The sequence below is a fragment of the Stegodyphus dumicola genome, chromosome 1 (genome assembly GCF_044657685.1).
Source record: "Stegodyphus dumicola isolate Sdum_Otavi_A_Nest chromosome 1, ASM4465768v1".
NCBI classification, from domain to species: domain Eukaryota; kingdom Metazoa; phylum Arthropoda; class Arachnida; order Araneae; family Eresidae; genus Stegodyphus; species Stegodyphus dumicola.
This window is the reverse complement of record NC_140768.1, coordinates 105,904,601-105,932,576: the sequence shown is the minus strand read 5'-3', so window position 1 is coordinate 105,932,576 and position 27,976 is coordinate 105,904,601. Positions and strand designations below refer to the sequence as shown.

Genomic DNA, 27,976 nt, shown 5'->3' with positions numbered 1-27,976 from the left:
TGATATTATTTATGCTATATAAGTTGTTATTGTTGCCAGTTGTTAGTTCAACAGGAGATTGGAGATATTTCTGAGTTAACTTTCTCTTAAGATGCATTTTGCATTCCGTTGTGTTTAATGTTCTTATTAGATTGAAGCATAATTACTGATTATACTTAGTGATATTCTAAACACTTGTACGAGTATTTCTGTGGAAAATTCCAGAACTTTGAAGTGTTTCTGTTGATAAAATTAATTTAATTAAGCTATCATCGGATTTGAGTGCAATGACAATCATTTACGAACTATTATCAATCTATTACAAACCCGTATGCACGCAACAATATTATAATTAATTAATGCATTAAAATTGTTTGGAACGTGTTTTACAAAACAAAAACAGGTAAAGAAAAATTCTGCTTGCATTTTATGAGTTTTTGCAATTTTTCTGGCCACATAAGGTTTTAAAAAAAGGTTTGTAATTTATGTTTATATTTACCAATTGAATAAATAGCGCTAGGTTTGATTTATATATATGTGTGTGTGTATTGAAATTCAGTAATAAAATTTTAAAGATTTGAAATGATTAAATGTCTATTTAGACAGTTTGTATTCTTTAAACTGCAAATTCAAACTGAGAAACCTTTTGTATTTTTTTTCAATAAATCATTTTACTTTAAGTCCTAAAACATATACAGGTATGGACTAATTTTTTTTTTTTTTTTTTTTTTTTTTTTTTATTTTATTTTTACTGCTTATTTAAAATTATATACTTTATAGAAACAAGGATGGGTTTTGCAAAATACCAAAAGAAAAAATTATTTGAAATGAAAATGTGACTGAAATCATATCTGTTTTAAAGATTTTAGATAAAAGTGTATATTTATTTTTTTCTCAGAAACTAATTCATTAATTGCAAAATCATTCCTTTAAATTATTGAAAAACACTCTAATAAATACAATAAAAAAACTGGGGGAGACATTGAAAATTGTAGGAGAAGATAGACATTTTAATTGTAAAATTTTTCTTCAAAAATTTAAATTAAAAAAATTACTAGCAAAAACATTTTTTTCAGCTTAAAATTATTTTGTCTCACAAAACCATTTAATAATATTCATAAAAAGTAGATGAAAATGCTAATTTTTTTAAAAATCATTCAAAAAATATCGAGTCCCTTGTTGCGTTGAAGCCGATATGCACTTGTCTTAACTTTAGTTTTAATTTGAACGATATTTCTGGAATACCTAGCATCAGATAACCTTGTCTGTATTTGTCCATAATTTCCGTATCTTGTACAGTTCTATCTAATTTTTGGGGGCATGCTATCACATCCCCAGACATCTATCAGTGCGATAGTTTCGCTGACAGTCCAGCGAGCAGTAACTAAAATTAAGTGAACCGCGCAGTATGGTACAGAAAATCTCTCCATTTGCCCTGCTCCCGAGAGGTAAGGAACATTCAACCAAGTTCTACCTCCAATTCGGCAAGGCAGTTAATGCTTGTCCCATGTGAAAGGGACACGTTGGAAGAACCGGTTTTCGCTACCGGTCGAATCTGCTCTAGTGAACGGGGCTTTAAACACTGCTAATATGCATATTCCATAAAACAATAATACAAAGAATGAAATTTGAAACTGTGATATTTACATATTATCTCCTAAGAGAAAACACTAGCACCACCGACTGCCGAGTTTACCACCAAATTCTCTGTAAAATGTTTTGCAACAACCTTTTTTTGCTTAGTTTCCTTATTAAATGAAACTGAAATATTTATAATTTGATATTTTTAACATAGCAGGAGCCCAATTCCTTTTCATTTTAGCCCAATTCATTTGGAAGTATCTGCAACTTTCAAATGAACTGGGCAAAAATGAAGCATTGGGTGCACACAAGTTTGACAATTTTGCTGTTAGATAATAATTTTAATCTGTTATAAACCTTACTTTTCTTTTCATGATCATGGTCAGTGCACATTGCCAAGTTTGTGCAATTCTCTGATATCTTTAGTAGAAAAAAACAGTCGCAATGCACACGGGAAGAAAACAGCACCAGAAAAAAAAAAAAAAAAAAAGCAGTTTCTTGGAAAAGGTAAGTAACAAAATTGTGTACTATGCAGACTTTGTGCAATTCTCTGATTTTTCATTCATTGAATACAGATTGCTATATTCATGGTGAGACCTACATCATTTAATCCTTCTTCGATAATTAAAATTTATATTTTAAATTGCTAATTGTGTTTTCTTCTAATACTGATGATGTTTACCGACTTGCAATAAATATCAATACTTTAGCAATCTTTTCCATACTCGACCCAGCCAAGACAAAACAGTGTTATATACATTATAAAACATTTTTATGCACAAAATAACTCGTCCAAGAGATTATGGTATTATATTAAAAGAAAAAGGGTACTTTTCCGTTTTGCCGGCGCAAACGATAAAGTCGCCAATAATGGTTTAACTGATGCCAGACGGAATATCTTCGCTGGTAACCTTTTACGCCTCAGTTTCAAAACAAGTTGAAGCCATTTCTTATCAGATTGTTTCTTTCAATACTGGCATACAATAATATAGAATTTTTACACGATATTTAAATTTTATCCCCTAAGACAATTCACGGTAATTAAGTCAATTAGAACGCAATTACACCGCTCATCCGAAGGCGAAATCAAGTGTTAAATTCATCAATTCTAATGAGAATGCACTAGCGAAGTAAAGCACTGCGGTTTTACATAATTTTTGAGTAAGCTATTCGTACGAATTGAAATAATTCTTGCATTTAAACTTGTATTCCAAATTAAGATTTAACTTAAAATTAATGTAGATTATTACTGAGCGAATTAAATTTTAGTAGCGTAGTTTACGTGAGATAAGATCACTTGGGGTCACGTGATACAAACCGGCGAATCAGAATTTTGAACCATGAAATCATAGTAAATTCTTAAATTAATGTCTTTTTACAAATTTATTATCTTTATTTATTGGCTTTTTACAAAATTTTAAACCATATTAAAATGTTTATGCCTTCACAATAAAAAAAAAAATTCTTAGAATTAACATTTTTTATGTGTATACTGTATGTTGTCACCAACAAAGTCTGCTTGGCGAGATTTGCGCCGGCGAAACGGAAAAGTACCAGAAAAAGAATCCAGGTATAAAGTACCAGCAGAATTTTTTTCTTATAATCAAGAAAATATATCTTTTTTTATGGCAATTTTGAAAATATTTGCAATTCCAGGGCCAAGCCCTTGTCCAGATGGCATCGTTAACAAAAACTGCTCAAACTGTTTATTTATACCCACTATTGTTAGAGTAGACTTTAAGTTACCCCTTTGTATTATGGTGAAGTTGTTGTTTCATTTATCGCCAAGTTGTTATTTCATTTATGGTAGCCTGAGTAGTTGAATGTTATGGAAACCCTATTGTGATGTAATCGGGTGCATGATTCTGGGAAATTTTGAATCGTGGGATGTTTCGTAAGCGCTTTTGTGGTGTGTGTTAGTTTTATTGTTTAGATGGTAGAATGGCTGAATGTAGTAAGATTAATTTGAAGTTTCTGTACAATTTGGAAGGAAAGGGAAAAGAGCGTTAATTGACTGGTGTGTAAAGGAAGGTTTACTTAGTAGCAATTATAAGTGTCCTGTATGTAGGAAGGATATGCGTTTAGTCGAATGCAAAAACCTTTTAGACGGATTTGAATGGGTTTGTAGGAAGAAAGGTTCAGATGTGGTGACACCAATATACGGATTCAAGTTCAGATAATTTTAGGAAGTTTTTGGATGCTGTTAAGGAATTTTGTGTGCCACAGACTAAAGACGAAGGAACTTCTAAATAGGTTAAGTGGATATTTGCTTTTTGTAGTGCTTAAATGTATAAAACGTTTTCCCTTTTTTATGTTATTTTATTGTTTGGTTTAAAATGTAGTTTATTGAGATTATGTACTTTTGTTTGCCGACATTGTAGAATTGGGTGCTCCTTTGACTTTTTATGTGAAAATACATCGATATGTACATGGACAAAGTGAAGGGAGTGCGCAATGCAAGTTTGTCCAATTCTTGGAATTTTTTATATGAAAATAGGTTAACTTGTACATGGATAAAGTCAAGGGAGCACACAATGCCATTTTTGTGCAATTCAAGGATTTTTTTTAAGTGAAAACAGGTCGATGTGTACATGGATACAGAATTTGTGCAATTTTGTCTTGTTACTTTGACTTTGTGTAGTGGCGATTTTTAGCAAAAAATCACCATTATGCAAGCCAAAATAATAAGTCAAAAAATGCACAAACTGGGTTTCCATGTACCGCCAAAAATCACCAAGTTTCACCAAGGGATACCCTATAATATACTTTTACCCCCACTATTAGATGACTTTAATGAAGGTAATTAAGTAATTAATAGATGTGAGAAAAGTAAATAAAAAAATCAATTAATCATTATGTTTTCCAATTTTGAATTGATACTTTTCTGTTTCGCTGGCGCAAATCTCGGCAAGCACACAGAATACACACAAAAAATATTGACAAATATTAGTTCTAAGAATTTTTTATTTTGAAGGTATAAGCATTTTAATGTTATTTAAAATTTTCTAAAAAAGGAAATAAATAAAGACAATAAATTTGTAAATAGAGATTAATTTAAAAATTTACTATGCTTTCATGGTACAACATCCTGATTCACTGGTTCATATCACGTGACCACAGTGATCTCATCTCATATAAACTACACTGCAAAAATCTAATTCTCTCAGTAATTATAGTTCGACCGCCTCATCCGCGACCATGACCCATTCGGACCGAATTATTCTCAAAATAGGGTGGAAGGATGGGGACTTTTTTCCCCTCCAGCATCGCTCTTTCCAAAGAAGAGAAAACCTTTCACGTCGCAGCAAGTAATACTGCCCCTTTTGAAGAATCTATGTGTTTTGGCAGAATGCCAACCAGGGTTGCGCTTGAGACGGTCAAACTACATCTACATTAATTTCATGTTAAATTGTAATTTGGAATACAAGTTTAAATGCAAGAATTATTTCAATTCATACGAATAGCTTACTGAGAAATTACGTAAAACTGCAGTGCTTTACTTTGCTAGTGCATTCTCATTAGAATTGATAAATTTAACCCTTGACTTTGCCTTTTCTATATTTTAGCCTTCAGATAAGCAATGTCATTGCATCCTAATTGACTAATTTCCGCGAATGGCGTTAGGGCATAAAATTGAACTATCTGGGTAAAAATTCTATGTAATTGTATGCAGTATTGAAAGAAACAATCAATCTGATAAAAAATGGCTGCGACTTGTTTTAAAAATGAGGTGTAAAAGGTTACCAGTGAGGATATTCCCTTTGGCACTATTCGGTTGTACTGTTATTTGCGACTTTATTGGTTGCGCCGGCAAAATGGAAAAGTACCTTTGAATCTTCCCTCTAAAGTATACCTATTTCATAAATGAATGGATTTTTGGGAAGATTCATATAAGGTTATAATAGTACTAGTAAATTTTGCTTATTTTTAAAATTATAGATTTCAGACATTTTCACATTGGTTATTGAGGTCACATATAGATTAAGTATCATAAAAGTGTTTATATCTATCATAAAAGGTCATTTGGTTTACATAAAAGAATATTATAACAGACCACGCTAGTTTTATTATACAAAGAAAAATACAACTTACTGAGAAACTTCTTCTTTTGCAGGTTTGTCCCGTGATGGTTTTTCATTTGTCCTTTTTGAAGAAAACTTAATGTTTGGCCGTGCCTTCTCAAACCGTGCTCTAGTGACAGGAACGGTTCTTTTGCTTGGAATGCACAGCTGGCGCTGTGGTATCAGTTCAGAATTTGGAGTTGAATTTTCAAGTGATAGCATTTTTAAGAGATTGTATTTTTGATACAAAATTTAACTAAATAAACTCAGGAGTTATCACTGCCAATATTCATCTTGTTTAATCACTTTCAGGAAATCTGAAATAAGTTAATATAATATAAAAATCAAATGAAGTACAAACACAAAAAAGTGGACACTGGCAAATGAGTGCTATGGATTACAATTTGACATTATCAAATGCAATAAAAGGCAGTAGCTTACAAAACTGAGCAAATACTTATCAAACCATTTTTAACATACAGTGTAAACTGTTATGCAAGCATTATTACACAACATTTATTTTAATAAATTTGCACCTAATTTTACAATGTTAAGTATCACCAAATAAATGAAGTTTCATATGTTAATTTAACAGGAGGTGAGTAAATTTTTTCACAGAAACCTATAACATATAACAAAGTTGAGTGAATAATTAAAAAAATATAAGCATTTAACGTACTTACTTATTACAGTCAAAAGTCTTTAATTCAGACTTCGGCAACTCCGGATTATAGATCATCAGTTTAAATGCAGAAATTATAAAATTAAAAATATGAAACCATAATTTATGAAATAAAGAGCAATTATGATCTAAAGGGTATTAAAATTTACAAAAAAAAAAAATTAAATATTTATTTGTTTATTTTATTAAACATTTCTTTCAATGAGCGCATGCGTAAAGCATACATTACACACAGTCGAAATTAGAAAATTGCAACCAGAAAACTATTTGATGTATATTCATGATATTTATAATGACGAGGAATTTGATTTAAATCATATCAAAGACGGAGTACATAGAGATGAAATACTACAAATACAGTAAGGAATTATAAGCCGCATAAAATAAAAACATCTGCCCTGATGATAAGGATAGTGCTGACAGATCAACTTCCAGTTCATTGCATGCCACAATGTTCCCCCCCTCCCCCTCCCAAAGAGCAGCGTGAAATTGATAAACTTCACGCTTTGTAGATCCTTTGGCAGCTCCAGAATCGGAAATACATTTTGACATAATTAAAGGTTCATGCTTACTTTTATAAAATTGTTCTAACAGTCTGCAAAGAATAATACGCCGGATCCAATTAGAAGATTAAGGAACAACGCAATCTGCAACATTAACTGAAATAGATAATTAGATAATTTTACCTTAGCTTATACCGTCCGTTATACATTAAACAAGCATGCGTAAAGGTATTATGCGTATGCATAAAAGGTATTATTGCGCAGAAAGTTTGTAGCTTTGTGGTCTGGATTATAGATCATTCTGGATTATGGACGTCCGGTTTAAAGACTTTTGACTGTATCACAAATACCTTGCCACAATTTGGTGAATTTTACGGAAGAAAAATAACAATTACTTTTAGTGTAAAATATTATATATTACATACTTATTATTAGATACGGAATAATAAGTATGGAAGAAAAGTAACAATTAGTTTTAGTGTAAAACAATTTATATTACATACTTTATTAGGTACATATTCTAAGTTTCAACTATATAGTTATTTCAACAGGCAATCAGTAAACCCAGTTGCAAACATGTTTTTGTTGTAGTGGAAATTTTGTAGCCATCACTTTGAGAATTGAATCTGAAACATTGTTCCTTTAGCGACTCAGACAAAATTCCCACAGAGACTTCACTTCTCTTCTATTAGAGGCAAATCCTATAAGCATAAATTTTAAAATCAAATTTAAGGCAAAAAATAATTGCAAATTTTCTACAAAAGATGTTGGAACTTGGAATACAAAAAGAACACATCTAAAAATGGCGAAATTGGAAACTGAACATTTGTCATGTCTGTATGTTTGGTTACCTGAATGATTGTTATGCATCTGGTTACCAAAGTTTGGTGTATTCTTAAGCTTTGGCAATTTCTACTAAGGTGGTTGTGATAATATGTAAGCAACACATTTAATTATAATTTTTATTTTTGAACAACATTTATATATTAATTTATTTTTGAACAATATATATTAAATTTTATGTGTCAACTTGTAATTGAATTTGCAAAATGATGCTGCAAAATAAATTACTTTTTTTTTTAAATCTAAAAATTTACTCTCTGGGTGTCATAACTGGCTTTATCTGGTCATGAGATTTTTTGTCACTTGGTATATAATATATTTTGCATCCTTACTTTCTTAAACAATAAATATCTTAATAAACATTAAGTTTATGAAAATAGAGACTAAACTAAATAAATATACCAATTTAGCTAATAAAGGCTGTTTAAATACAGGTCTTCATGATGGATCCACAAACACGAGTTGCTTAGAGAGTGAATCAACTAATTAAAAAAAAAGACACTTTATAAGAAATTGGGGTAAAGTGCAGAATAGACCACTTATTTGTTTGACACTTTTTACAAGAGTAAGAATTGAATTTTTGTCAATTTTCTTCGACTTTTTAGGTGAAAATAGGTCGATGTGTACACGGATAAAGTCAAGGGACTACGCAATGCAATTTTTTTGCAATTCTGGGATTTTTTTTATGTGAAAATAGGTCGATGTGTACATAGATACTGAGTATAAACGTGCCAAGCAGTGGGTGACTCTGCACTTTCCCCAGAAATTGTCATAATTATGAAACAAAGTCCATTACATCAAACAGCAACTCAAAACCAAGCAGAGAACATAACACATAGAGGTAAATTCTCCAAAACTAGAGTATCACTTTGATTTATTCATCACTAATAATTAAAAAAATGGATAAAAGTTATAATTGGGTGCTCCTTATGTTTTTTGGCAATTCTTTTTTGACACCAAGATTGGCACCAGGAAGATACAATTTCACAATGGCCGCTATACAAAACGAAAATAAGAAGTAAAAAAATTGCACTGTGTCCATGTACACAGTGATATATTTTCACTTAAAAAACATCAGAGAATTGTACAAACTAGACATTGCACACTACCTTAATTTTTTCCATGTACAAATTGATCTATTTTCACTTAAAAAAATTGGGAAGCTAAAACAAAGTTAAAACTACCATGGTAACCAGAAATGGGTTTTCATTGCCAAAAGTGAACAATTTGTCGCTAATTGAAGGGGCCCCCCAAGTCTACAATAGAGCCATAAAATGTTTCAAGAAGAATTTAATGAAGTCATTTAAAAGTTGAATTTAAAGAAGTCATACGGCTTGAAAATAACTTTCGATAAACAAAGCGAAAACAGATTCCAGCACCTGACCTTCGTTAAAAACATAATCTTCGAATTTTGTTACATTTTTAAATGAAAATAAATTCAATTATTTTTAAGTTGTCACCATATTAATTAGAACTCAGCAATAAAATCAGATTTATACAAAAAATTAATAGATATATACATAGATAAATAAATAATAAAAAATATATAAATAAAATAATATAAAGTTAACATGATTATAAAAATTATAATATACAGCCTTTGATCCCAAGTTAATGTGATCAGAAAAGGGGAATCGACGCTACAAAAATTGGACTTTTCTGTTGTTGAGATTGGATTCAGAAATATGTGTATATATATGTGTGTGTGTACATATATATATGTGTGTGTGTATACACACATATACATATGTATGTACATACATGCATACACACAGATATTTCTGAATTCAGACTTGATAACAGAAAAGTACGGAAAAATATTATAAAACTTGAAATTACCAGAAAGGTTTGAAAGAGGTGCGCAAATAACAATGTATGGCAAAAAACTGGCATAATCCACACTTGAGAAAGTAAAAGGTATTATTTAATTCAAAGAATATACAACGAAACAAACATCAAATTTACAAAAAAAAAAAAAAAAAAAAAAATATTATACAACGTGTTCATTCAATTTTTGTAACTAAATTTTTAGACTTCTGAATTGAAGGCTTTTTCTATATGAAATTATTGTACTTGGATACAAAACTCTGGTCTTTTTATATGTTACTGAATGAAATTTAATGTTCACACATGAAATTAAATATATACAAAATAAATAAAGTCCTGATCGAAAAGGGGTACAAAAAGCAGAAATTTTCACTCAATTTTTTGAGCAACTGTATAACAAAAGGTAAGAGGGGGTACAAAGGAAACCCAGAATCTTAAAGCAATTTTCCAATGAATTCAATCCTGTTTCTTGACAGTCTTACATAATCTATTATCAAACTATAACTTTAAAAAAAGTTAAAAAGTTGCTCGTGATGCGAATTGACATGACCCAATATCACCTCCATTCCCAACCCCCCAAAAAGAAAAGAAAATACTGATTAGATAGAGAGCAATATATATATTTGATAAGTTAACAGCTGAAAAAAATTGATTCTAATGATTTTGCTGTCAAATGACAGAAGCAGCACCTAATGACGATATTTTAGCGGCAAATAAGCTTCTTTAAATTAATTCTAGTTAAATGAATATTAGAATTTTTGCAGTAAATTCCAATACTCATTTAACTAGAATTTGTACTTTAAATCAATATAAATGCAGACATGCCACGGAAGATGCTGTATAGAGTAAATAGTGTTATGTTTGCATAGCTTTCATTTCCTTTAATATCAAAAGGCTCCTTTAAGAAACGCTACTCATTATTCTTTGTATGGCTTATATTTATTTTATACCAGTACTTTCCCAATAAGAATATTTTATACCGCATACAGCAATCACTGTTAAGTATTGCATCAACAGATAGGTCGCCACGTGCAATCCTATCTTAGATTTTATATGCTATATTTATGTTGATACAACAAATCAGTATATTGTTATATAGTGCTAAACCCCGTATCTGCATTTTAATGTTAAGTAAAATCACAATTTGTAAAAAAAAAACTCACTTTTCCCTCCAAATACTAGGATTAAACGCGTTTCTCTCGTTTATTCTTTTATCCGCTCTCTACCCGTCTGCTAGAGTTGCCAAAATATTATCGATTAAGTCTACTATTTCATCGTTTGAAATATCAAATTTATGTAATATTACATAACATCTGCGCTTGCGCTCATCCACTTGTCACCGAGAGATGGCGCTGCATTTTGACGTAAGTATTCCTAAATTTATAATTCTGCTTAAAATTCAAAAGTTGTTTTGCGCTTCTTGAAGTTTATTAATATATCGACGGCTGTAAATTGTAGATGAGACGTGAAGGGTGCCTTCTCAGATGCGTTATTCTGAAATCTCATTAATAATTTATTCACACCTTTAAATTTTACTATCAATGCTGCAAAAGCTAAATTTGTTTAATTTTGTCAGTAATGTTGATGAATCAAATTTATTCCTTGTATAAATGAAAGCTTGTAAAAGCACAAGGGACAACCATGTAATAAATCGCTTTGGTGTGTACAGCTCTGATTCCCCCCCCCCCAATATAGCATAAGTTGCGGCTGTTGGGGGAAAAAAAACACCGAAAGCATCATTCTCTCAAAAAAAGAAAAAATAAAGTAAAATATTTGATAATGTTGGTGTTTCTTTAGTTAATTAGAATTTGGCAATATTTTAGGAAAAAGTATTTAAATTTTTGCATGCAAAGTTTTTGTTAGACAAATTTGTTTTCTCCGAAGGATTTTCTAAAGAGTTCACCAACTATTTATTTTGTTTCATTTACTTATCAAATGGTTTTTAGCCAAAAAGTAAATCTGGCACTGTTTAGTATCATTTCAGAATGGAATTTTCTTTATTTAAAACTTTTTAAAATATAGATGTTATCATTTAAGGAGCAAATGTTTTTACAGAGTGTAGAAAGTTTGTTTGCAAAGTGAAATATTTATAATGTTACTATCATATATAAAGCTGAAGTTTCGTGCTTTACTTGAATTTAAAACCAATTAGTTTATCAGACATATGTAATTTTAATACTCCAGTTTACCTTCTGTTAAATTATGACCCTGGAGATAAGTCTGGTGAATACTGGTAGTTCTGCCCACATTCAAATCCAACCAAAATGGCAAGTTGCATGGGTGTTTTCATGGTTTTTCTTATATGTAATGTGAATACAGATAAATGCTCAGAAAAAGCTCTTTCAAAGCTCTCCATAAAGGCATATTGTCTCTTAAATAATAGCCTATGTGTGCTTTACCTTAACCTAACCTAGCCTCTTATATTGTAATATGGGATGGCACTGTTTTCTGGTATAAGTAATTGTAATACATCATTTTATATCTTTTAAATTGAATCATATTTGTATTTAATTTATAATTATTTGAAATAGCAATAAGAAATGGGCTAAATTATCAAACACTGCTTTGTTCAAGGGCAATATAATAGAAAACTGTTTAATAAAACTGAATTTTATTTATTTATTTATTTATTTATTTATTTTATTTAGTATTAGAGCATTGGTTCCTAAATTTGCCAAAGAATGCCTCTGGAACCCTTCTTGTAGCAGAAACCTGACCATGAACCCCTAAGTGAAATAACATTACTGTTTGATAGAAATATCATAAATTTAACTTTAGTGTCTTGAATGGTAAATAAAATATGATTTTGATATTTGAAATAATGTTCATTGAAGTTATGACTTTTGTTTTAAAATACAAATATGAATTTTTTTAATGAGATGGATGAATCTTGATTGGATGATACGGGATTATTTCTTTTTGACTGTGTGTGAGTGATATTCGTATGCCCTTATGAACACTAATATCCTCTTGATTTCTTTTTTTCATTGTGATGCTCATAACTGCACTAAATTCATGTTCTAGTAGATATGGTAAGTTACGGAAAAGCAATCAACAGCTTCAATGGAAAAAGTCAACTGCTGTATTTATTTTCATAACCAGAATTTGTGGTATTCTTGTTCAAAAATCAATTTCAGCTTCTCATTTACGGATAATTCATTAAATAGCTTCAAAAGGGTTCAACACCCAGTCAGGTATAACCAGTAAAGAATGGCTTCAAATATTTGGCCAAGGTCAGAATGAAGACACGTGGAGAATTATCAAGCAAATCTTCATCTTGTTTCTCGATTTTGAAACTGATTGCATTCTCCTCTACACCAGTCTTGTTTGTGTAGAAGAAGTTTTGCTATGAATGCAGATTTTTTTCTTAGTTTTGATTAAATTTAAGTGATCAACTATGGCTTCTAACTGGTTTCGCTAAACATGTTGGTCATATAATCGGGTTTACTTCTGCATCGAACCCATTGGTGACAGTGGATTTCTTGTCGCTGGGCTCACCACCGGTAATGGTTTTAGTGATATATGGTTATGTTTTGAAATAAATTATATGAAATAATGATTAAATAATAATGAAATAATAATTCAAATTTAGTGTTTTAAACATGATATTTAGTGCATAGCATGATATTAAGCATATGCAAATAAAAATTAGCTGGTTCAACATATTTAATGCAATTAAATTTGGGTTGGCAGAAAAGCATAATGTTATAAATCTTTGGATCTTTGGAAATCTTTACTAATCTTTGGAATATGGTAACAGGTAGTTTGGCAACATTTTGGTAAGGCGATAAAGGTTACTAGCTAGGACTTTAGCAGTGTACATGGATGAAGTCAAGAGTGTGCGCAATGCCATTTTTGTGCAATTCTGGGATTTTTTTTAAGTGAAAATAGGTCGACGTGTACATGGATACTGTGTATGTGCAATTCTTAAAAACGCGGCAAGCAGTTTGCGATTCTGCACTTTCTCCCAATTTCGCACCTAATCTTCGTCATGATTAAGCACTTTTGTTCCATAAAAGTTTTAGCATAAGCGTAATTTGGCTAGCAGATTGTTGGAAAAAATGTTGAGTAAAAAAAAAAATGCCTTTACTTCATGAAAACAAAATGGTGTCCAAACAAAAACTAGCAGGTTGCTGTAGCAGGGTTGGTTGCCAAAAAATCGCCAAGTTACCATAATCCAAAGATTAACCTAAAAAAGTACTGCTTTTTAAACTGTTTCGAGCTCAAAAGCATATGAAAGTAAAAATTAGGGTACTTAGGTATTATTGCATCCACCTTGGTAGAAGTTACTGAAATCTGATAATCATTCACATAACAATTCTTTAGAAGACTACATTCATTGAAAGATGTAATCCAAAAATTTACCAAGTTTTTTTTTTTTCCTCCTGTAAAACTCCAAACTGTGCCAAGGTGGTTGTACTAATATGTAAGTACCAAAATTAGCGTAAAAAAGTAAACTAAATGTTTAAATAGATTTCTAATTAATTCTGTTATAATAAACAGGATAAAAAACTTGTATATTTATATCTAGCAATGCTTCATTTCTTTTTCCAGATTTTTATGGCCCTGAAAAAGGCCCCAGCCCTTTAAAAAAAAAAAACTGCACTTGGAGATGTATTATCCTGAAAAAATATGTTCTATAACTGTGTTTAAAAGTTTCGTGAATGGATTTTGCCATTGTATTTAACTTTGTAGGAATTTTTAGTAAAAATATACTTACAGTTCCACCTTGGGGATTTTTGGCGGTACATTGATACTGAATTTGTGCAATTCTTTGACTTGTTATTTTGAATTTGCATAGCTGCTACACAAAGATAAAATAAGAAGTCAAAGAATTGCACAAAGTCGGTATCCATGTACACATCGACCTATTTTCACTTTAAAAAAATCAGAGTATTGCACAAAATTGGCACTGCACACTCCCTTTATCCATGTACACATCAATGTATTTTCACTTCAAAAAACATCAGAGAATTGCACAAACTTGGCATTGCACACTTTCTTGACATTGTACAAGTACACATCGATCTATATTCACTTGATTTAAAAAGTCAAAGGAGTAGCCAGCAAAAAATAGATAATCTGAATAAACTACATTTTAAATCAAACAATGAAATAACATAAAAAAGGAAATTCATCTTAACACTACACAAAGGAAATATCCACTCACCTTATTTGTAAATTTCTTTGTCTTCAGTCAAACAAAATTCCTTAACAACATCCAAAAACTTCCTAAAGTTATCTGAACTAGAACCGTATAATTGCATCGCCACATAAATTCACAAAAATCAGTATAAAAAATATCCTTCAGTATGGTCTGACGTTCGACCATACATATTTCCTCCGTACAGACAAAATGCATATAATGGCTACTAAGTAAACCTTTCATTTACACACCAGTTAATTAATGCTCTTTTTCCCTTTTCCAAATTGTACAGAAACTTCAAATTAATCTTACCACATTTAGCCGTTCTAACGTGTAGACCACAAAACAAGCAATATACTTCCTAACCAACACATACCACAAGCCTTTACAAATATTTTCCAATTATTCAAAAGGTACTACAGTCACGTAATTGATTATGTCATAACAGGGTTTCCATAACATTCAACTACTCAGGTTACCATAAATGAAGCAACTTCACGATAGTACAAGGGGCACCCTTCAATCTACTCTAACCGAATTGTTGCCTTTGTCCACACCATATGTTGGCACTTGCCAGGAGCAGATTTCTTTCATGATTGCAAAGATGCATTCTGGGATTAGAGAACATTCTATTTGGACAATGCTATGTAAACCAGCATGTAATGTAGTGACTGTAACTACAACACTACTTTTTTGTAACTTTACTTTCATAGATGATGTTGACTCAATTGATATCAATAATGGTAATAAATGATGGTGTTTCTTTAGCATGGATGTGCCAAAGTGAAATTAAGAATTCCTTCCCATGCTTATTATAAAAATGTCTATTCAGCATATGTGAAGCTTTAAGCATATGCTAAAACAAGATGGTACACTCAGAATCTAATTTTTTTCTTCTATTCCACTAAAAAATTATAGTAAAAAGAATTGCTGGTGGTCTGGCATCTACATATTAGATCATTCCAGACACTGGATGTCTGGATTTCAGTCTTTGTAGTATTATGATTTTTTTATTGTTTGAGTTAAATTGGTTCAATGACAAATGTAGTTAAGTGGACTTTTCTAAAAAAGAATTTTTTTTCCATATTTAATTTTCCAAGATATGTTAATGGTCGTTTGGTATAATTAAAATAAAGAATAAAAAAATTGGTAAAAAAATGTCTCTCTGAATTTTGATTGATTCGTTAAGGAGTTAAATTCTGTAATCTAATAATTTTATTAAAGAGAAATATTTTTTTACTTGAATTTAGAGATTCATTAAATTTCAGGAAATATTTGATTGAAAGATTTTTTAGAAGGTATTGCTCACATTTTCTGTCAAGTGCTTTTCTGTAGAGAGAGAATGTGCACCAATTAGATTTGTTTAGTGAGAAAGCGATCTTTTATCTTCAACTTATTTTGACTGCATTTTTTAAGTAAGATACTTTTCGGCAGTTGTTTCAGTAAACAAACAGTGAAAAAAATTACACTTTCTAGAAACATTTTAAGTGAACAATACTTTGAAAACAAGAATTCTTTTATATGAGATAAGGACAGAAAATTAAAAAATTTAACAGTAGCAAATAAGCAATATTGAGGCATATATCTTTCTGTGGAAAGTTATTTCGTGCATGTTGTCCTATAACCATGACAAATTCAAAACTCAGCTGCTGTAATGGTGCTTTTATTTGCAAACTAACAATTTTTTTTTTTTTTTTTCCCCCCAGGAATGCAGTCTTGATTTTTCATTGAAGTTTGGGCTTGATCTAGCTGGTTGTTGATGGTACAGAAATGACATTATTATTAATATCACTGTAGGCAACAGCATCATCATTGTCAAGGCTTATCAGCTGTAAGTTCATTTTTGTTTTGTAAATTTTAGAAGGTTTCTTGTATTGCCTATAGGCTAAATTAAGCCAATCAGTGACCGTAATTTCAGATCCTTTCTTAGATTCATTGCATACAATACCTACTTTCATTAATATTCGAACATGTTTCTTTTGCCCTATGCAGTAATCATGTTCTGGTTATACATGTACATGTATAGCAAACTGTGCTTGTAAATATATGTATTTATGTAGTTCAGCAACATGTAGGCTTTTATGTGGTTCCCATATATATATATATATATATATGTAGGTACTATTCGGTTTCGAGGGCCGTAAAAAATCGCCAAACTATTGTTGATGCCAGTGCTGCCAAAAGTAATTGTGGCAACCCTAACGCAAGAAAGGAAGTATAATAGTAAATAATTATATAAATATTGATGCTTTAATTTAGAGAAAAGGTTAATTTCATATAATATTTCGCTACCGAGTTATCGTTAAAGCATAATGTCATCTCGTTGGTTGTTCAAACATAATTTTCTATAATGAATGATGCCTTTTCTTTGAAAACATTTTCGGTAAAGTGCAGAATCGCCCGCTTCTTTCTTTGCCGCATTTTACAAGGGTAAAAACAATTGGAATTTTTTCAATTTTCTTTTACTTTTTAAGTGACAATGGGTCGATGTGTACATAGATAAAGTCAAGGGTGTGCGCAGTGCCATTTTTGTGCAATTCTGGGATTTTTTTTTTTAAGTGAAAATAAATCGATGTGTACATGGATACCGAGTATGTGCAATTCTTAAAAACACGTCAAGCAGTAGGTGATTCCACACTTTATCCAAAATTCTATCGCAGACTTTTCATCACAGGCAATTCCCAAATTGTTAAATCCATAGGATATCAAAAAAAGGAATAAAAAAATTAAACTAGTATTTGAATGGCGTCTTAAGAAATATAGAACTATAATACTTACGCAATCTGAAATCAGCGCGTACGTGAGATTTGGCACGCTGTTAAATGGGTGTGTTTGCTAGATTTGACGCTTTCGCGCATACATTTTCGATGCAATTTTTTTGCGGCTCTCGAAACCGAATAGTACCTATATATGTACTAATTTGAAAAATGCAAGACCATGAAGGAATTGTCAGAAATGAATGAAATTTAGTCCACATTACTGATAGTGATACAAATAAAGGATCATATTTACAAGACAAAAAATAAATAAAACCAAAAATATAACAAAAAATAAACAAACACTTATAACATATTTCTCCCACCTTCTTAGCATGCCTCTGTAGTGTAGTGGTCTGCATGCTGGGCGCGTATTCCAGAGGTCTGTGGTTTGATTCCCGGCGAGGCTGTTGCTCATTTTTCATTCCTCCTGTTTCAAAATAGCGTAATGTATATACACACTAACATCAGAAATCAGTACTTGTGTGTCTGCCCCACTGAGCGATGAGAGCTTGTATGTATTGTGACATTGAATCATACAGGTTCTGAATGTAATTCTGGAGAATGGCATTCCATGTGGATTCAGCTTGATGCCAAAGTTCAGTCTTAGTGTGTGCTGTACAGGCGAGTTGCCAACAAATGGAATTCCGTATATGCTTATTGGGTGACATATCTAGGGAATAAGCAGGCCATCGAAGAAGCAAAACCTGTTGTGCCCTAAAGAAGGCTTATGCAGTCTGAGAAACATGTGCACAGGCATTATCCTGCTGAAATACAGCACCTGGAATGCATCGAAGAATGGGGAGGACCGCTGGCTCCACAACTTCTCTTATGTAGCAATCACTGTTGAGGTTGCCTGCAATCTGCACTAGATGGGATTGACATTCATACCCAATAGCTCCTCACACCATGATACCTGGTGTTTGTGCAGTTTATTGCTGGATAACACACTACGGAAGCAGATGTGCTCCTCTCTGTAATGTCTGACACATACTTTTCAATCATTCTATTCCACACTGTAGCAAGATTCATTAGAGAAAACACTTGCTGCCACAGGACATGTCATGCACTGTGTTGCGAAGCCCATTGAAGTACCGGTGCTGTCTATGCAATTAAAATACTACATATATATATATATATATACAGTACAAAATCCATTATCCGGACGTCCATTATCCGGAATGATCTAAAATCCGGACCTCAAAACCACCAACAAAATATTTCTCATGGGATTTATGCATGCGCATTTGATTTCCCCCTCCACGCATATTAAAACATCTGGAGAGTACCAGAGTCGATGTGAAATTAAGAACCAATTCTTAATTTCACATCGACACTAAATAAAATACTTTGCTATTGAAGAAACAATCATTTTAGCATAAATTTGTACGATCAGTAATTTGGCTACGTTGCTGCGTATTTGCTTGGCACACATCCTTAAACTGAAACATTCCACATAGATACATCGTTGATCTGATGCCAACCTCACGAATCATTATTTATTATACTTTTCCTTTCATTACCGCATGTTTATTAAAACATGACAAGTAATGACTCATGTAGTGATGCTTAAACAATTATGTAAGCATTTGAATAATAAAGCTGTGTGGTAACCTTTTATGTTGACATTACGCTTGGCGATGATTACAGATTTCAGTTAAATGCGCTAAAAAATGTTGACGAGGAAAATTTTACCAAAAATGTCTTTCCATATGCTAAAAATAGATTTTGTTGATGATACTCATAGACCCAAGGGCTGTTTGAATTAAGAATAACTGATTTGTTATTCGCATAAACCCAGAACCAGTGCCAGGGCTCGTATGGCTGTGCTAAGTCACAGAATTTAGGACCCACAGAGACTACTACATCAGGCGATAAGATATCTAGTGCCGGCCCTCAATAAAGCTTAAGTATATGTGGAAATTTATTTATTCAGAACTCAAGCCTTAAGCATGTGCAAGAAATAGACATAAGTGTAACAAATAACTAAACTAATACAATTCAGGCTGTAATTATCGATTACTGAAAACGAGAAAATTTCGATTGACAAGTTAGTTAGAATCCTCGAAACAGCAGTTACAGGACATCAACAATGTAACTGAACAAGAGATTATCTCTATCTACAGAATTAAAGAGAAAGTATGAGCATAAAAAACAAAGTAACTTAAAATAACTTACATTGAAAGAAATGTTTAATAAGGTAAACAAATTAATATTTAGCCTTTTTTTTTTTTTTTTTTTTTTTTTTGTAAATTTTGATACCCTTTAGATCATAAATACTTCATTATTTCATAAATCGCAATTTCATATTATTATTTTAATTATCGATTACTGAAAATGAGAAAATTTCGATTGACAAGTTAGTTGAAATCCTTGAAACAGCAGTTACAGGACATCAACAATGTAACTGAACAAGAGATTATCTCTGTCTACAGAATTAAAGAGAAAGTATGAGCATAAAAAACAAAGTAACTTAAAATACCTTACATTGAAAGAAATGTTGGTTGATCTTTACAATATGGTAACTGGTAGTTTATCGACATTTTGGAGGCGATAAAGGTTACTACCTGGGACTTTGGTAATAATGTGAGCAGTACTCAGTTCCGATTACGCATTATTTTGCGTGAGGGAAATGAGAGATCATGGGATATGTCATGTGATATTAATGGACGAATTACGGTTCTTTAATTGGAAAATGGGGGAAATCGGGAAAAAATGTGGAAATTTTGTATTTAGCTTTATTCTGTGTTGTGTGAAACAGTGTTGTTTAATTTTTGGATCCCATGGCCCTAACTAAAGTGAATTTGAAATGGGTATTTAGGCATTGTGATAAAGAGAAGTTTGCTTTTTATTTAGCGGAGGAAGTATGGAGGAAAAATTCGCAGAAAAAATCTGTCAATAATATTATTGAATGAATTAGAAAAGTGTATCCGCCACGTAATCAAGATTCTGAAGAAGATTAGGTAAGTTAGTATTTTTAATTATTTGAGGATATTATTTTTATGCATTGTTCTAAATGTAAGGTGGAAAGGAATTTGGTATTATTGGGAAAATTGTTATTAGCAATGATTTAGTTTAAAGTAATTAGGATTGTAAGGTAATTTTTATTAATTTAATGTATGTGCTCATTTATATTTTAAGTAGTGTTTTTGAATTTAATTATATTTTAATGAAATGATAGTTATTTTGTGAATTTTATGTTTGTAGGAATTTGGTATACGTTTTAGTTGAAATAAACGTGCATGGAAATAATTTAAATATTTGATACTAAGTATTTGTAATGCTTGCGGTATGAATTTATGAATTCGTTGGTGACGTGTATAATGTAATAGATGATTTAGAGGTAAAAGTTTTTGGATATTTTATTTATTTTATATGTGGAAATGTTCATATTTGTAAAGGGTAAATACTTCTTCGCTATCAGGTAATTTCATATATGTTCTTTTTACCGGGTTTAAAGATTGAGAAAATTGTCATGTATTTTCGTGAAATTTTTCTAATTTATGAGAAAAAAGCAGTGTACATGGATATAGTGAAGAGTGTGCGCAATGCCATTTTTGTGCAATTCTGGGATTTTTTTAAGTAAAAATAAGTCGGCGTGTACATGGTTTATGTGTATGTGTTATTTTGAAAAACGCGTAAGGAGTATGGTATTGTGCACTTTTTCCCAATTTTGCAGTGAATATTTGTCATGATTAAGCTGTTTTGTTTGATAAAATTTCTAGCATAAGTGTAATTCGGCTACTAGATTGTTGGAAGAAGTGTTCAGTAGATAAAAAGAAAAGAAACATGTCTTTACTTCGTGAAGACAAAATGGCGGCGGGGAAAAAAAATAGAGGGTTGCTGTAGGAGAGTTGGTTGCCAAATTTTCGCCAAAAAATCGCCAAGTTACCATAATGTAAAGAACAACGAAAATGTTTAATAAGGTAAACAAATAAATATTAAGCTTTTTTTTTTTTTTTTTTTTTTTTTTTTTTTTTTTGTAAATTTTGATACCCTTTAGATCATAAATACTTCATTATTTCATAAATCGCAATTTCATATTATTATTTTATAATTTCTACATGCCATCATACTAGATTTAAACTGATGATCTATTATCCGGAAAAATCCCAAATCCGGTATTGCCGAAGTCCCGACGAGTCCGGATTTCAGACCGTATATAGACATTTAAAGCAGAGGAATAAAATATCAAGAACTGGCATTAATTGTGTGTTTGTAATCACTTTATTAATAACACTAAACAATCATTATTAGTTAGTAATAAAGTGTTATTGCATATACTTTGATTTTCAGGTTCATCTTATTTAAATAAACTTTTTTTACATTCTCTGATAAAATTTGTTTTTGATGTACCAGTTGTTTTTATGTACTGACAGTATCATGTACAAATATGCTGTAGTTAAAGTTTAATTAACTGATTTTTTTAAAGGACATCATAGTATTACTATGGCAAATACTATGGGTTGGCCCTCATCGTCAATAAATTATATTGCTGCTGAAATTGAAAAGACTGAAGTGTATCGCAAACTTATGATGAAATTGCATGTAAGTTAGATATATTTTATCATTCTTATTGTACTCATTAATAATTTTATTTCTAAAGCTAGAAATTAATAAAAATTCCTAAAATATATGTATTTCATTTCCAAAAGTGTTTTACTGTGTACACAGCTAAACTTTTATGTTCATAGCTACTAATTTCATGTTGTATATCTATTGTAATAACAGAATAATTATAATTTAATGAAGTGTATTTATCGTAAGCATTTAAAGTGGATTTTGTCTGCAAATGAAATAACTTTTTTTATGCTGTAAAGTGTATAAATTAAGAAAGTCACGCTATTTTTGGGGGGTAGGTATTTTTAATACAGTAAAAAATCGTTAATTCGGACACCCATAATCCGGACCTTAAAGCTACAAACTTTCTGCGCATGCGTCGAGTTGACGTTTATGCATGCGTGCAAGACTTTTACGCCTGCGCATATGCGTGTGCGCATGCGCATAATACATTTACGCATGCACATTTAATGTATAACGGATGGTATAAGCTAAAATGATCTATTTCAGTTAATGTTGCAGATTGCATTGTTCCTTAATCTTCGAATTGGATCCGGCTTATTTATTTTTGCCGAAGTTCAAGCTTACTTTTATAAAATCGTTAGAGCAATTTTATAAAAGTAAGCTTTAACTTTCGATTATGTCAAATAGAATTTCCGATGCTGGAGCTGCCAAAGGATCTACAAAGCGAAAGTATGTTTTGATGTCCATCAAACAAAAAGTGGAATTGCTGCAAAAAATGGATAAAGGCATGAAGAAAGTGACAGAGAGGTTAGTGAAAACGAAAAAATTTCGATTGCCAAGTTAGTCAGTATTCTCGGCACAGCAATTACAGGACTTGAACAGCGGAACTTTGTAACTGAACAAAAAATTATGTCTGTTTATATAGAATTAAAGAGAAAGTATTAGCACATAAAACAAAGCAACTTAAACAACTTGCATTGAAAGAAATGTTTAATAAAGTAAACAAATAAATATTAAGCTTTTTTTTTTTTTTTTTTTTTTTTTGTAAATTTTGATACCCTTTAGGTCATAATTGTTCTTTATTTCATAAATTACGGTTTCATATTTTTAATTTTATAATTTCTGCATGCCATCTTACCAGATTTAAACTGATGATTTATAATCCAGAGTCGAAGTTCCGACGAATCCGGATTAACGACTTTTGACTGTATTTGGTTTTGTTATATACTGCTATTAAACTACGTGAATGATTGTCTTACATATTTGTAAGTATAAATATTAGAGTCCCACAAACTTGATGCTGATTACTCGACATTCTGTATAACTGAAATGTAACTTTTTTTTAAACTGCTAAATGATTTCTGCTGGTCAAGTAGAACATTATTTAAAAAATAATTTGATGTTTCATTAATAGCTAGATCAGTGGTTCTCAACCTTTTTTGCACCATGCATCCCTTTCACCCTTGCTAGAGGATCAGTCTCCATCTCTTCCATACCAAATCTCCATTCTATATCTAGGCTTATAGATGCTGTATTGTGAGTGCAAATGAAAATGTTGAAAGAGATGGAAGCGAATTAATACAACTATGTAAATGAATTTGGTGCCTTAAGCGAGTAAACAAAGAAGGAAGTTTTGGAATGATCTGACACCCAGATCATCAGACCACCAGCCAAAATAATAATAATAATTATTATTAATAAAGCAATACCCCTTTCCAAAGTTAAAAAAAAAAAAAAAAAAAATAGGTAGTGTGCTGTAAATGTGATTTTCTTCACAACTAACTGAAATTCCTGACTTTTAAAAATTTGCTGACTAGCAAGTCACAGGAGGGCCCAGAATAATACATTGATTCATATTGTATTGATGTTGGCCTGGATCATATTGTGGGTCCTAGAGGGGGTCAGGGCCAGCGCTTATGCATTTTAACAATACTGGTATAACCTCTGCAAGTCATAAATTTCTGCTGTCAGATACCTCCCTAAATTCTTCTGCACGATGCTTCTCTGTCTAAATTCTAAAAATTCAGCCATTCCTACGTTTTGCTGCTTGGTGCTCCTCTAAATTTGAAAATTTTGTTTGTCCATAAATTCTGATACCTAGTTGCAGCCACGCACATTGTAACTGCTCTGGTGCTTTGGATTTAGCATTTTTATGTTTGACTTAAACAATAAGTCCCAATATTGGCGTATCTACATGTCATCTTCTTAGGTTTAAACTCATGTTCTAAAATCGAGAAATTTCTTAAATCTACAATCAGTGACATCGCAATGATTCAATATCCTGGATTTTCTACCATATTAACAAAATTGCCATGGATTTAAAAGTTGGACGAAATGTTAGGAGCTGTGGATAACCGCTCCCCTCTTCCCCAAAACTTATTTTTGGTAACTCGACATCCTCCAAATCCATATTCGGTCGAGCTTATGGGATTCTACTGAATATTGCATTGCCATGTTAAAATATTTGGTACTTGTCTTCTGTAATGGCCTTAGTAAGAAAGTGAATTTTGCATAGTTCTTTGTTTGCAAGAACAAATGGTTACTGATTTATGCATGTGAGAAGCAGTTGGTGATCTGTGCATATGAAAGAAACAAACAGTTAATGATCTAACTGTTTTTCATTATAGAATTGAATCAGTATGACAGTTTTTCATTGTAAAATGCTTATTATGCTTACTTTTTTCAATCTTCATCAATGGAAAAAGATGCTGTAATGGATGTCTGAGGCATTATTAGCGGTGCTTGCTGAATTGTGCCACCAGAAAGAACCAGAAAAAAAAAAAAAAATTTTCTAGTATTGTATTTTTTTTTTAGCAAATTGTTACCAAAATTATATTAAATTAAATAAAAAAATCAGAAAGGTTTAAGATTTTAACAGTTGCACAAAAGGGTTTGTTAAAGTTTTTTTTTTTTTTTTTTTTTTTTTTAATCTCCCTGAGCTCAAAGTCGACAGCTGTGCTGCGACACTCACTCTTATTAACCCACTTTTTTTTGTCTTTTAAGCATCATTATTTTTGCATTTACACCATATACAATTCAACAGCAAAATTAAAAAAAAAAAATTAAAATCAGCATAGCAGTATACTTTTAGAATTCCTGATATAGCATTAAGTGTTGGTATACATGTTTTCTGTTTTTTTCAGTCTTTTCTCAGTTCATGATATCAATTTTCAGTTTTCTTTCTAAGATGGCTGTAGGAAACTTTTTTTTGTCTTTTTACTGTTAATGTTTTTTGTGTTTACTTTATTTATTAAAAATCACATTCTTGGCGCTTATGCCACATAAAATTCAATTCAACAGCAGAACCACAAAATGTATAAAAACAGCATATCTTTAGAATTTCCGATAGACAATCTCGCATGCTTGAGATGAAAAAGTTTCTTTCCGTACAGTGTTGCCACTGCTCTTTTTGAAATCATTGAGTTTGTTGATAAAAAATTTGTTAAAATTTTCCAAAATATGAAATGAATAATAAAACAGATCTGAAATTCAAAATTCAGATTTACAGGTGCCATGTTTGGGTGGAGGACTATGTTATTCAGAATGTGATAGTTGTTTTTTCACACTGCAAGAAACATGCATACATTCATGTAGATCCTTCTCTATTTAACTTCTTTAAATATTATACAGGGTGATAATATTTATCGGTAACACTTTGAAAAGTCATACGCCATTTATAGTGATTCAGCGTAAATTGCTGTTTTGAAACAAATGTCCCATTCAAGACTAATGTCCCTTTTGGGCTAAAAATATTGAATAGAATTTTATGTATTTAATAATAAATATAATTTTGGCTATGTTTATAAATATTATTTTAAATAAATTGCTTATATAATTGCATTAAATATGATAATTAATGTATATATTAAATAAGTTCTCTTTAATTATGTTATTTTCTTAAATAAATTGTCACAGAATTTTATTAAATACTATAATAAATGTAACTTTATATTAAATTCCATATATAACATATGTTGTTTAGATAATGAGTGAATTGCCAATTTATCGTTTACTGTAGTCAGTCTTGGTTTTCATGAATATTTACAACATTTGGAAACAAATCCCCCTTTCTTTAGACAGAACTGCATTAACACCATTCATGTTCTCGTGAAGGCCTTTCCAGAAGATAAAGGCCAAATATTTCCATGAAATATTTAGAAGATCATCTATAAAATTTAAACATGAAATTAAATATGATTTCTAGACTTGTAGTTGTAATTCAATATGCCATATATTACATTGAATATAGCATTATAAACTATTTATATTTTTAATGCATTTAGTATTGTTTATTATTATAATTAGAAATAAATCAGTGTAGTTATAATAATAAGAAGAATATGGGTATTTAAGGTTATAGTAATAAGATAGAACAATGTAGTTATAAGAATAATGTTATAATAAGAAATAAATCAATCAGAAAAATAAATGCATTTGATGTGCATCTAGGTATTATTTAATATGTTGATCTGTACAATTTGAGTTATACAGTTAAGTAAATAAAATATTAAGAGAAGCAAGTTTAAATTCATAGAAGTAAAAAGCAAATTCATCTAGATAAAGCAGTAGACGTACAGAAATCATAATAAAAAATGAAAAGATGAAACATGACAAGTATAAGATTATTGTTCATAAAAGTGGAAGAAAAATTAGAATTCTTTTTAGAGTAATAAACAAAGTACAAAAAAAATTATCTTTATTATGACTCTAAGTAGTGATTTAAGCCCTTAAAATCAATATTCATGGATTGAATAAGAACATCTTGTTGGGCACTTAAATATAATTTTTTTTAATGTTAAGTGATTTTACTTTTAATATTAACAATAAAACATATGAACATACTTTTTTTTCTAGCAATTAGTAACAGATCCTGAGGTTTCCAGTGACACTCTAGAAGATCACATACGTATACTAATAAATGAATCTGGTAAATTTATTATTATTTTTCTTATTAATCTTAATTTTAATATTTATTAATCTTAATTTAATTTTATTATTAATCTTAGTTTTAGTTTATTACTGCTGTGCAAATGAAGCTGGTAACCATATATGTGGTGTAACTAAGTATGGTAACCATATACAGATTTTGCTTTTATAATCAATGTAAAAGCAAAATTTGTGTATTTATCATATCCATTTGCTTTTGTTTTATACTTTGTAAGGATTATGTTAATTTAATTAACAGTTAAATTTTAAGTTCCTTTCCTGTCAAATTCTTAACTTCAACTTACTACTTCCGGCCAGAACGTAGTTTTAGAATCACGTCTGAATACATAATGAGGGAGTGGTATTTAACTGCAAAGTTTTTTGGTCTTAGCGAGAAAGAATCAGAGTTTCTGATTTACGCGTGTCTGCCTTTTGGCCATTCTCTCTCTCAAAGCTGTTATTACGCTCGGCCGTACTCAGGCCCTTATTAAGCTTCGTAGTTAAATAGAGTTAAGGGGCTAACTAGTCCAGAATCTTGATAGCTTCAGCTATATTTCTTTAGTTAATCTTAGTTTTAGTTTAATTTTTAGTTTCTTAAGTTCAAGCCCAAGTGTCGGCTTTGATTGTACACTCCAAGACGGAGTTTTGTTAAATCTTATTGAAATAATAAAGGGTTAGTTACCCTTCCATCTTGTTGTTTCTTGTCCCACGAACTTAAGCGATTATTCGCTAATTAGTTCTTAAGATTTGTCGCTTTCTACAGTAACTGAGATTTACACTAGTGAGAATCTTACAACTTTGTGTTAACATTTCTTAATTTTTTTGTTTAATCTGATTTGAAATATTAAAATCTTATTTTTAGGCAACATTTCTGTTTTGTCATTATAAAAATAGTTAATTTTATTGATATTTTAAGACTTAAAATAATGTATAAAATGTGTTGTAAAACATCTTATATACTGGCATTGAAAATAATAAAAGAATTTTTTAAGGATACAAGCAAAAGCTTCGAAATCAAGTGTATCAGTACATTGTCAAGAACCCAAATTTAAGAAGTAACATACAACAACGAAAGGAACCTTTGGAATATATACAGAAAGCTCAGGTATACTTCTTCACATGAAACATAGAATTAAAAATCTTTTTAA

The 27,976-nt window shown here is 30.8% G+C and overlaps 2 protein-coding genes across 19 annotated transcripts in view; one reads left to right on the top strand and one right to left on the bottom strand.

The window, feature by feature from the left end:
- Bdp1 (transcription factor TFIIIB component B'' homolog Bdp1) overlaps nucleotides 1–10,770 on the bottom strand; it is an 81,838-nt gene extending 71,068 nt beyond the window's left edge. For 3 of the 4 annotated variants that reach the window (XM_085818683.1, XM_085818697.1, XM_035360541.2), the window contains exons 1-3: nucleotides 10,640–10,768; nucleotides 7,310–7,507; nucleotides 5,653–5,938 (exon numbers count right to left, since the gene is read on the bottom strand). In XM_085818683.1, coding sequence (XP_085674809.1) covers nucleotides 5,653–5,843 — 191 coding nt within the window. In that variant the 5' untranslated portion in view covers nucleotides 5,844–5,938; nucleotides 7,310–7,507; nucleotides 10,640–10,768. Of the gene's footprint in view, nucleotides 1–5,652; nucleotides 5,939–7,309; nucleotides 7,508–10,639 lie in introns of all 4 variants that reach the window. The other variant, XM_085818692.1, reaches the window with a different exon arrangement.
- Nucleotides 10,771–10,806: 36 nt separating this feature from the next.
- LOC118189861 (TBC1 domain family member 19) overlaps nucleotides 10,807–27,976 on the top strand; it is a 130,138-nt gene continuing 112,968 nt past the window's right edge. Inside the window, exons 1-6 of one of the 15 annotated variants that reach the window (XM_085818727.1) lie at nucleotides 10,807–10,840; nucleotides 16,329–16,453; nucleotides 20,235–20,341; nucleotides 21,811–21,926; nucleotides 26,757–26,829; nucleotides 27,821–27,933. In XM_085818727.1, coding sequence (XP_085674853.1) covers nucleotides 21,828–21,926; nucleotides 26,757–26,829; nucleotides 27,821–27,933 — 285 coding nt within the window. In that variant the 5' untranslated portion in view covers nucleotides 10,807–10,840; nucleotides 16,329–16,453; nucleotides 20,235–20,341; nucleotides 21,811–21,827. Of the gene's footprint in view, nucleotides 10,841–10,862; nucleotides 11,241–12,124; nucleotides 12,266–16,328; nucleotides 16,454–20,234; nucleotides 20,342–21,810; nucleotides 21,927–26,756; nucleotides 26,830–27,820; nucleotides 27,934–27,976 lie in introns of those variants that run through there. The other 14 variants (XM_085818720.1, XM_085818709.1, XM_085818715.1 and 11 more) reach the window with 14 other exon arrangements.